The 12,371-nt window shown below is 34.7% G+C and overlaps 1 protein-coding gene across 1 annotated transcript; it reads left to right on the forward strand.

Moving 5' to 3' along the window:
• Fgb (fibrinogen beta chain) lies at window positions 1-11,015 on the forward strand. The gene is made up of 9 exons (XM_047565988.1): window positions 1-37; window positions 3,206-3,234; window positions 5,943-6,134; window positions 6,613-6,796; window positions 7,880-8,107; window positions 8,667-8,780; window positions 9,137-9,262; window positions 9,481-9,766; window positions 10,368-11,015. Exons 1-9 carry the CDS (start codon window positions 1-3, stop codon window positions 10,597-10,599), a joined length of 1,428 nt encoding a protein of 475 aa, XP_047421944.1. The 3' UTR covers window positions 10,600-11,015.
• Window positions 11,016-12,371: the final 1,356 nt, after the last annotated feature.

Genomic DNA, 12,371 nt, shown 5'->3' on the forward strand with positions numbered 1-12,371 from the left:
ATGAATCATAAAAGTAGCAGCAGCAAGTGTATTGAGGGTGAGCACCTGCAGGTCCTTGCCTTTCGTGCCAGAGAGATGCCGGCAGGACAGGTTATCTCTGTTTTCTCTGTCACTGATTTACTGACCTTGACTTAGGTAACAACATCAGCTAATAGGATGAACACTGCAACATTGATCTCAAAACATAATTGAACAAACAGTACTCCCTTTACCCTCCACCAATGGCATCGACTTTCTAAAAAATGTAAAGGTTTTATTGAGTGGAATCTCTGCAAATACATTTATTCTCTTTGAAAACATCCTCATCTACTTGGTAATATTAGGCAATTTAGAGGGTTAGCACATTTAACTTCATGCGAATGTAACATGTGCATGATTTCACCGAAAAATTCTCACAAGAACTATAATTAAAGAAGCTCATCACCAATGTAACTGCCTATGTCTCTCACACAGACAGAAATATTCACCCCCACACCCGTAGATTAGGGTGAAAATATATGTGAAAGTAAGGGCTTAGAGGGAGTGTGTCTGTCTGAGACACTGTAGTCCTAAGAGGATGGGTTACCCCAAGCAATAACAACAAACAAAAAAAAGTACAGGTAAGTTTTGTATAATGTTTACATTCTATTGGGCAATATTGGTATAATAGGCATAAGACATGGAGGTTGGGTTAGACAGAAGTGGGTCAAGTCCTGATACCACCACTTTCTGTGTGCTCTTAGTTTACTGTAACCACTCTGAACCTCAGTTTCATCATCTGTAGAACTGAGTAGTTTCAATAATTAAATGAGATAAATGAATATTATAGTTGGCATCTGAGGCATGAATCAGTGAAGGCCAGTTCACTCATTCTGTCTTTATTTATGGAATGTCTACTATGTCTTGCTCAACAGCATATTCCCAGGCCCTCCCAGACCACCTGTCACTTAGGAAGTTCTCAGGTACTACTCTTAAAATGAAGGTTAAGTCTCTCTGCTCTTACTCCATGCCTTTAGTTTTCTTGCATTTTCCCATCTGCTGGTAGTAAGAAGGCTGGCTTGGAGCAGAGAAAAGTGGTAAGGAGCTTTCACTGTTAACTTTGAACAAGAGTCCTACTATATGCTAGAAGATACTACAAAAAGTACTAACTTCTGGAAATTAATGTTTATCAACTTTTGCTAGTTAGTGAAATGTCAGTGACTGGAAATGTAATATACATCACCTCAAAAGTTGTTTGAATTCTCTTAACAAATAGTTCTTTTAAAATCAGCAAGACCTGTACATTAGTAAAACAAAGTCTGTCCAGATTTTTAAAATAAATTTTTCTCAGTTATTTTTATTTATTTATTTGCAGTACTGGGGATTGATCCCAGAGCCTTGTACTTGCAAGGCAAACACTCGACCAACTGAGCTATATCCCCAGCCCTCAGTTATGTTTTGAAGGAAAATATTCTGGTACCATTATTTAATTAATAGACACAGTTGATTTTCTGTCAGATTGTGTATCCTTAAAACTAAAGGACATAATTGTAGGGCTGGGGTTGTGGCTCAGTGGTAGAGTGCTTCCTAGCATGTGTGAGGAACTAGGTTCCATTCTCAGCACCACATAAAAATAAAGAATAAAATAGAGGTCTATCAACATCTAAAATTTTTTAAAAAGAATATAATTGTAAAGTAAAATATTTACTCACTACTAATAAAAGGGTCACAAATTTGGAAAAATGCAATCAAGTGTATTCTTTAACTCAATACTTTGTTTCTATAAATCTGAGTTAAAAGAATTTGGGAATGTAATCTGTACTACCAAAATAAAAAAGAAATTCAGTGTCTCGCACTATTATCAAGATTGTGTTTCAAAGCATCGTTTAAAATTCCCCAAATCCAAACTCAGATAACTTGTTATCTTTCTAATAAAAACATTTTTCAAATTTAATGAGAATATTTTCCTTTCCATACAAATAAAAGAAAATAAAACAGGAACTACTTTTAAACAGTGTACCTGATATGATTTCCTTTTGATTCTTGTAGGAGTTCTTGGTCTCGATTGCAATAAACAATGAACAGATAAGAAAGATGGATCTGGTGACTTATGAGAAATGATGAAGAAAAATTAAGTGTGGGAACAACTGAAAAAGAAGTACAAATCCATTACTGTTAGAAGGCTTCCCAATGTTACAGTGACATTGTTTTTATAAACAAATGATTCCAAATAAAATATGGAAGGCATTATGAATTATATGGAATGTTAATTATGTATCCAATTACTATAATGGTAATTTTGATTTAAGAATCTATAAACTACTAGTTATTTTGGTAATGATTAGAGTTTGTTGTAAGTTTTAATTTACATTAATAAAAGACAAAGTATAAAAACTAATCAGGGTACAGTGAAACAGACATTATTACCTCATTATTACTGCATGATAGATGTGATCCTATAATATGTACAATCAAAAATGAAATTTTACTCCATTTATGTATGATTTATCAAAATGCATAAATGCATTCTATACTCTCATGAATAACTAATTAGAACAAATTAAAAATTTCTTAAAAATAAAAAAATTTGGGACATTTTCTTTCTGATATTTGTCTATCAAAGACATGAATTGTTATTTTTAAATTATGATTAATGTCTAAAAAAAGGATAAACACATGATAGCATACCATTAGTCTTGGTTTTAATGACCTCTTTTAAAATCAAATTACATGATTGCCTCAAAACCTAAGCATGTATGGTGTACCTTTAGTGAATTCCCAATTTTAGTGACTGCTTTCTGAGTGGGTCAAACTTTGTGATTCATTTAATTTTTTTCCTGCACATTTTTTGTGAACTTGTGTAGCATCCGTATTAAAATTTATGAGAAATGTGATACACGTCTCTTCCAGGAATGTCCTAAATTCCCATCATTTTGCCTGTTTAAATGAGTTGAAGAGCGTTAGTGTTTCTAAATTAAACCAACAGCGAGAAGAGCTGAATGACAAGTAAATAAGTCTTGCTGGGAAGACATTGCTTAAGTGATAAATATGGTTCAGCCAACAAGGGAACCAAAAAATTAAATATTAACTAAGGGCAGGTAACCATTTCTGAACTCATGTCTAACAGGATCCAGGTATATAGGTTGAAGCTCTCTCAGGTCTACAGACAGAAGATGATTTCTTGGAACTTCCAAAAATTTGAAACCATGAAACATCTATTATTGCTACTCTTGTGTGTTTTCCTCAGTTAAATCCCAATTTGACTACGATGATGAGGTGATTTTTTATGTTATTCTATTATGTTCTACTATATTATTGATATAAAATTTAATATACTCATATGAATAGTTACTTAAATGAAATTAGTGTTGAATATAGTTTGAAATTGAGTTGTTAATCTCTAGGATATTTTACTTAAAAGCTACTTCATGATGTTTCATGTGTGAAAGCAAAATAATTTGATTTTTTTTTTGGTTTATTACTTTTAATTTCCAAGGATGAAGATGGCTTGACTAACATAAGATGTCTTTTTTCATTGTTGTTATGCTGAATGCTATGATTTTCACTTAATTCTAGCAATACATTATTACAATTATAAGTATAGAACCTAAAAATTTAAAAGGCTAAAAGAGCAAAAGAATAAAATTTTAAAAGAAAAAACTGTGGTAGATAGGTGGCTTTTTGGTGAGGAGGGCAGTATATAGCTCCTGAGATTACTGACTAATTATGAATACGATTTGTAATCTAAGTTTAAAAGCAGAATGGATCAAGTGTAGTAATAGAAAATAAAAATTTTTAAGATGAGAAAATTTAAATCAGAGGCAGTCTATTATTAATTAATAACTATTAATAATAATAACTCAGTCTAACTTTTTCTTTTGTAGAACAATTTTTTCCTCAAGTGTTATCTTTGCCAACTTACTGCTATTGGTTGATGTTATAAAAATGTAGAAATGCATTTAGAAAAGGAATATTTAAAAATTTTAATTTTAATATCAAATATAGCATGATCAAATTTCTTGTGCATAATAAAGTATCATCACACTAGAAATAAGAATATACAATACTTAGTGATTTATTGGATCTTTTTTGAATTTGGAGAGAACTTAAATGTCCTAATTGTCACACTGTACAAATTAAAAGGTAACTGGTTAATCACATTTGGTAAGAAAAATGTAAAGAAGTTGTAAGATTAAATTTTGTAAAGCACTTTGCAAGGTACTTTTACATTCTTACTCAGTAACTAATCTTCATAGAAATAGTTTAATAGTTTACGTTCCAATCAGGTTTTATAATTCTAATTATTTTGATAAGTGGTCTTCATAGACCTATATCTGTTAAATATTCTTTACATTTTTTCATGTTTTTCTCTAGTAAAGTCGCTTCTCTATTAGCACTTTCAAACAAAAAGAAAAGTCTTCTCTATAAATTTTATTTATAATAAACAGGTGAATTAAATTTGTGTTGGAGCAGACAAGTTTTCCTTGGGACCTTACCTTTGATATTTTCTCCAAATCTTCTTGCATTAAGGATATATGTGATTGAGCAGTGAAATCTGGAACCAATCGTCCTAGGTCTTAATCCTAGCCCAAAATGTTAAATAATATAATTATTTGAAGATAAATGGCAATAAAATTCTAAGTAGAGCATTTGGTGACTTTTAGACTCAAACAATTGCAAAAGAGTTCAGCTCCTTCTCCAGATTTTGTCATTTGTTAATTAGTAATTAAGTCCCCATGAATATAATTACTGACAAAGAATATATGATAATATTTTTAATCCAAGTCAAAGTCTTTATACTGCACTGTATATTTTCCACTTCAAGATCATTAATGCAATATTTTTGTTACTACATAATTTTTATTGCAACATATCAACCTTGGGAATTGTTTTAATATGAAAAAATTTTGGTGTTTCATAAAGAAATCATATAGGAAATTTCAAAATGATGTTTTTAAAATTTTTAAGTTCTAGATGGACAGACTCTCTTTGTTTATTGACTTTTTTTTTTTTTTTTTATGTGGTGCTGGGGATGGAACCCAGTGCCCCATATGCTTGAGGCAAGCGCTCTACCACTGAGCTACAGCCCCAGTTCTCAAAATTACGTTTTAACAAATTTTGTTAATAGGAAATAAAAGTGAAAGTGGAATTAGCAGTGAAGGAGCCACTTAAACTATAATATTGTTATATATGATTCCAACAAAAATAATAATGAGCACTTACAATGGGCCTAGTATGTTCTGAGCATGTCATATATAAGTCTTTAATCCTTACAATAATCTAATGAGACAGAGATAAACTATGGCTATCCTTGTTTTACAGATGAGGAAACTGAAACACAGATAAAGTAACTTGCCCAAGGTCTCAGTAAATGTAGCATTACATTGGAACCCAGGCAGTCTGACCCCAGAATACCTTATTTCTCTTGCAATATGTTAGGGTCAAAGATCTTTGTCTTATTACAAATTTGTCTTATTACAAATCAAATTTAAATAAATTTCACTTTAAATAAATCTTTATTGTCTGTTACATATGCTTATTTAGGAATTAGACTGATGACCAAATTCGTAATATTTGAAAGTGAGGAAATGAATAATAATGGCAGAAAATACCTATAATCCAAATGACTTAAGAGTATTCATTCTTCTTGACTGTATAGATTCCTGACATTTTTGTGTGTTCCAATAATTGGTTTTCAAGAACCTAAGGTTAAGGCTATTCATAATCTCATGCAGTTTTATCTTAGAAGTTCTCTTTAAAAACTCTCTTGGGTATGATAGTTTTATATGCTGTTGTTCTTTCATTCTTTACTGAAGAGACATAAGCAACCTTCTGATTTGCTGCCACAAACTAGCCATTGGATGGACCTTAAGCAAGTCTTCAGGCTTGTGACAACCTCAATTATAAAATGAGTGTGTTGGAAGAGTTTCATTTCAAATCTTCTATAACACTCAGTGTCCTATTGCTTGTCTGGCTTCCTGTAGACTGTAACGGATGTTCGTGGTCATCGACCTGTTGACCGGAGGAGGGAAGAAGCTCCCAGCCTGAGACCAGCCCCACCTCCCATCAGTGGAGGTGGCTATCGGGCCCGTCCAGCCAAAGCAGTTGCCAGTCAGAAAAAAGTGGAAAGAAGAGCCCCGGATGCTGGAGGCTGTCTTCATGTCGACCCAGACCTGGTAGGTGCACTGACATTTCTTGCAGTAGTAGGTCTCTCACGCAGAGAAAGTCTAGGTTTTCATTGACCCACATTACCATCTTGCTATTTTGTTTATTTGGGAATAAGATTCGAAACATAAACCTAGTTTGGTCTTTGGTGTAGTCTTACTTTCATGTGTACTTTGGTCTGGGCCTAGGATGACAAGTTAGGATATGTGGGTGTTGTCTTTACTTTAAATTTTGCCTACTACTTTTGTTCAAGTGGGTAAAATTTTTATAGCTTCATTACATTTTTTTCTGTGGTAAGGATTATTTTTAATTTTCATGAGATGAAGATATATAATGATGATAATTCTGACGTTTCTGGTCTTCCATAAGGCAAGTCAAATCATACAGTGTTACATTGACTAATGAGATAATTGAATTGTTATATGTGCTGTTTTAACAAATATCCATAATCCAAATCCTTCCTCTAATGCCTGCTCTCTTTGTTTGTAGGGGGTGTTATGTCCTACAGGATGTCAGTTGCAAGATACTCTGCTAAACCAGGAAAGACCCATCAAAAACAGCATTGCAGAGTTAAGCAACAATGTGGAGTCTGTTTCCCAGACCTCCTCTACCACATATCAGTATACAACTCTGCTAAAAGACATGTGGAAAAAGAGGCAGGCACAAGCAAAAGGTGGATATTCCTTTTGATTCTCAGTTATAAAATCAATTAGCTATGAGAATGCATGATTATGAAAGTAACATTTCTTGATTGGTCTAAATAGCATCAATACTGCTTTCAGTATGCACCTTATTACCTGAAGATCCTGGCTTAGACATCTGCACCTGTGATTTGCCAGATAAGCATGATGAACGTTTTATTCCCAGTGTGACATCAACAAGAATGATCTATGAAAAATTTCACTGCAGTTCCTCATTGTTTGTCTCTAAGAAATTTGGTTGGTGACTCAGAAGATAAGATTTACAAAGTGAAAATTTAGCACATATAGATTGAACATTTGAGGTTTTGAATGTGAAAGAGAAATCCATGATATATTTCATTGTCACATGCATAGGGACACCTCAACTGTGAATCTTGAGATCTGAATACTCAGGGCTATTGGCTTAGAGTCTAGGGATCAACTAGAGTATGAACCTGGCTTCTTAGTGAGTAGCATACCTAAGTTCTAATGAGTTGAAGAAATCATAGCATCTCTCTTTTAACTTTTGATGTTCTGTAGTACTTATGTGAGGTGCATACAGAAATCAAATGCATTCACTCCATACGATGTTGAACTTCTGAAATGGAAGACACAAATACTGCTTTTTTCCTCTTTTCCTCACGAAAGAAATAAGCAACATATTTGTGTCCATTTTGGATATAATCTGTAGGTTATATCTATGGTAAATTACTTGCATGTGGTGATAATGCTGAAGTTCTCTGGCTCTATGTTAATTCGTATATGCCATGACAAAACAATTTCCCCTAAATACAACTGTATATTATGATTATTTGACTGTAGCTCAGTGTCTCTTAATTATTCTCAGAAAACTAAAATCATAATTTTATAGTTGAATGTACTTATTTTTTTAAATTTCCTTGTTGGTGATAGGTGGACACAATACCTTTATTTTATATTTATGTGGTGCTGAGGATTGAACCCAGAGCCTCATGGATGCTAGGCAAGCGCTCTATCACTGAGCCACAACACCAACCCCTAAACTTATTTTTTAATGAGTCAAATGCTAACCATTCCTACACAATTTCATTTTCTAGATAATGAAAATGTCATTAATGAGTACTCCTCAGCACTGGAAAACCAGCAATTATATATAGATGAGACCGTGAATGATAACATCCCAACTAAACTTCGTGTGCTCCGCTCAATCCTGGAAAACCTGAGAAGCAAAATACAAAAATTAGAATCTGATGTCTCAGCTCAGATGGAATACTGCCAAGCCCCGTGCACCGTCAGCTGCAATATCCCTGTGGTGTCTGGCAAAGGTAAGTAGTTAGTAAACATACTTTTATTAGGTTCCAGAAGAACTCACATTCTCTAAAAATAAGAGAACTAAAAAATAAATACAGTGCCTTTTCCTCAGTGGAGCCTAATGTCACTGTAGCACGTCATGAAGATGTCATTAGCATGTTGTAGTATGCTTTGGCCTTGCGATTTTGCCAATTTCTTATAAGCAGAATGGAATATGATGATGGCGGTAGTTTCAGGGGTATCTGATGTACAGTGTATGTATGTGCTTGTGGGAACAGATGACAAGGCCATGGAAAGGAATAGGAGTTTCCCCATTCTACGTGTTCTGTCCATTTGTGGATATTCCTGGGCACAATGGTGGGTGGGGGCTTTTTCATTTACTTGGCAGATAGAATTCTTCAAAACTAAGTTTGATTTTTAGTCAGAGAAAGACCCAATGTTTTATAATACTAAAACAATTCTCAAATGTGTATAATAAAACAGTCTCCCATAACCTATATAATCATTTATGTTAAAGAACTGACCAAGTGATGATATAGATCCCGAACATAAGATGTTATCTTATGTTTACAGAATGCGAAGAGATCATCAGGAAAGGAGGTGAAACATCTGAAATGTATCTCATTAAGCCTGAGAAGTCCAGCAAACCATATAGAGTGTACTGTGACATGACAACAGAAAATGGAGGTAAGATTTGGATAGTGGTTGACAGATCACCTTGTAACTGTTTCAAATACCAGACAGGAAACAGGACCTCGCCCTAACATAGCTGGCAAAGAGCAATTTGATTTGAAATTCAATCTGATATTTTAAGTTTTAAAGTATCTATAACTTAGGAGTTGGGGTAAGATCAAACATTTTTCATTTCCAATGAGTTTAAGAGTTTCCTCTCATATTTATTTTCTGATTCTATCCATTTTGGAGAACCACATTTAAGTGGGCATAAGGTAAATTGAATGGATAATGGATTCAGACATTCCTTTCAGAGTGATATCACTTGCTATTGATTAATTTATGCAATTTTTTGTTTCCATCAACCATAGGGTGGACAGTAATTCAGAACCGTCAAGATGGTAGCGTTGATTTCGGCAGAAAATGGGATCCTTATAAAAAAGGATTTGGAAATATTGCAACAAATGCTGATGGAAAAAAATACTGTGGCCTACCAGGTAAAAACTAGGACTAGAAAATAAAATCATTCTATTTCAAATGGGATTTTTTTTTTCCATTGTAAGAGCATTGATTGGAGTCTGTTTTTAGCTTTTAGGCAGTTAAAAGGAGTTTAATTAGAAAAATGTGAAAGCTAAAGATAGGAAAGAAAAGCAGGGTTTTTGTATGTTTCCAAAGGTTTGATTGTGAGTGAGGTTTTATTCTGCTTTTCCTTGAGGCGAGTATTGGCTTGGAAATGACAAGATCAACGAACTTACGGAGATGGGAGCCACAGAACTTTTGATTGAAATGGAGGACTGGAAAGGAGATAAGGTGAAGGCACATTATGGACTCTTCACAGTACAGAATGAGGCCAACAAATACAGAATCTCAGTGGGTAACTACAAAGGAACAGCTGGCAATGCTCTCATGGATGGAGCTTCTCAACTGGTGGGAGAGAACAGAACCATGACCATCCACAATGGCATGTTCTTCAGCACTTATGACAGAGACAATGATGGCTGGTATGTGCTCATTCTTCACTCCTAATTTAAAAGTTCCTACTGATATTATTACTCAGCATCATTTATAACAGCTAATGTTATTAGCAACTACCATTACTTAGGCACTTATTCTCTTTCTGTCACCCACTGTATGTTTCACTCTAAAGCATTTCAGTTATAAAGTATATTATTCTCACTTTATAAATGAAATTTAGGGAAATTAAATAATTAACCCAGAGTCACACTGAGAGATAGAACTGGAATTAGAGCACACTCATGTTCTAAGCTATGAACATTCAGATGAATACCTACATATCTATGTTCTAATGTTTATTTGAAGATCTTCATTTGGGTTTCCAGGGTCCTTAAATACTAATGCAGCTGAAAGTTATCATTTCAGTATGAAGTATCCAATGTAGTCACTACATGAGTTGGGCACATAGCCCCAGCTGTCTCCCTTTCTTGCTTTGGGACAGGGAAGCCTTTGGTGTACTTATGGGAATTTACATATAGAACCTAAGGGAAGTACCTCAGTACAGCACTTTCCTGCTGGTACTCTGCAAAGAATTATCTTGACAACTGTAGTTCTGTTTCTAATAATCTGAAACACATTTCCTTTCAGGACAACTGATGATCCAAGAAAACAGTGTTCTAAAGAAGATGGTGGTGGATGGTGGTATAACAGATGTCACGCAGCCAATCCAAATGGCAGATACTACTGGGGTGGACAGTACAGCTGGGACATGGCCAAACATGGCACAGATGATGGTGTAGTATGGATGAATTGGAAGGGATCATGGTATTCAATGAGGAAGATATCTATGAAGATCAGGCCCTTCTTCCCACAACAATAGTCTCCCAGATGTAGATTTTATTCTTCTGTATGTGACAACATTTTTTACATTATGTTATTGGGATTTTATTTCATACATTATATCCCTCTGAAACTCTCAAAATGATTGTGTGTCTTTTTGAAAAAGGAATAGGATAAATGACATTCTAAGTAGCATGAAATTTTCTTTCATATTCTTCACTTACCTTGCTTACCACAAAGTAACTAAAAGGATAATGGTAGATGGAGTCAGTGGGTTCTAAATGATTGTGAAAAGTTTCAAATTAGGAAAAGGGATCATCTATCCTTATAGAAAAATGGCGAGGCAAACTAAAATCTTCTTTAAAATTTCTACTTTTAAAACCCTATTTATTTATGTAATATCTGTCACAGAAAACGTTCAAAATTATTCATTAAACCGGTGTCTGTTGCAATAAATCAATGTTTCCTTATTTTGATATCCGCACTGCCAATGAGTTAGACTTTGAACTTGTAGGAGAGAGAATCATCCAGAGCTTCAAGTATCTGATGAACTGGCATTGAAAACTGAAGTCGAAATCTTACCATGGAAAAACCAGACTCTACATTAGGATCAGAACTTCCAGGGGAGGATCAGGAGCAAGTCTTCACCAAGCATGTTTTTTAAAAGGGAAACAGTGAAATAAGAGTATGCATAGCGTGCAGGGGAACGAGGTCTACTGTTACTCCCAACTAGGTTTTTCTTTTTCGCATAGTCGGAATAGAACTAAAGTAGAAGTGTTCTTTATACTTCTCCTCATGAAGTGGGTGTATTGTTTCAACACTTTCTCACTGCACCCCAGCTACCTTTGTTCACCCTAGGTTCCTCAGTCCTTTCTCATTATTGCCATTTATTCTGATGGACCTTAATGCCCCAAAGCTTATTGTTTTAATCAGTTTTTTTCACTATTGTGACTTAAAGATCTGACTAGAACTGTTTTAGAGGAGGAAAAGTTTCTTTTGGGCCTCATGGTTTCAGTGGTCTTGTCCATAGATGGCCAATTCCATTCTTTGGGGTTCCAGGTGAGGCAGAACATCAGGTGGAAGGGTGTAGCAGAGGAAAGCAGATGTGAGCATGGCACCAGGAAGCACAGAGGGAGAGACTCCACTCGCCAGAGACAAAATATGTACCCCAAAGGCACACCCTCAATAACAAGCTCCTTCAGCTGCACCCTACCCATCTACAGTTACCACCCTATTGGGGGATTAACACACTGATTAGGTTAAGGCTCTCATAACCCAATCATTTCACCTCTAAACCCTCCTGCATTGTTTCACATGTGAGTTTTTTTGGGGACACCTCACATCTAAACCGTAACACTCATCCTGTTTGTTTTTCTAAGAAAAGGTCACTATTTTTTTTTTCTGAATGCTGTGATTCTCTTAATTCCTTATCAAATCTGACCTCAACTTTTACCTGGTTACCCCACCAAGAGTTTTGTCACCTGTAGCTTGTGCTCCATCTATCACTCTGTCATCTGATATATCATTCTAAAAATAGAAAACTGACCAAGTTACCTTCCTGCTTAATATCAGTTCCTTGCTCTCTATGTCAAAATTCTCTAAATTCAAATTCTTTAGTTAGAGATGAAAATGGCTTACTACTTGGTCCTAGTACCCTCTCCTGCCCACCTACATTTTTGTCATAGTGGATTTCTCACCATACCAGGACAGATCAGGTCCTTTGAAATGTTTTCATTGACTTTATTCAGGTATAGTAGACATACAAACAAACAAAAACAGTTCAATGCCTAGCACCCCCCAAAACAAAAACAA

This window comes from Sciurus carolinensis, chromosome 10 (assembly GCF_902686445.1).
Source record: "Sciurus carolinensis chromosome 10, mSciCar1.2, whole genome shotgun sequence".
Taxonomy (NCBI): domain Eukaryota; kingdom Metazoa; phylum Chordata; class Mammalia; order Rodentia; family Sciuridae; genus Sciurus; species Sciurus carolinensis.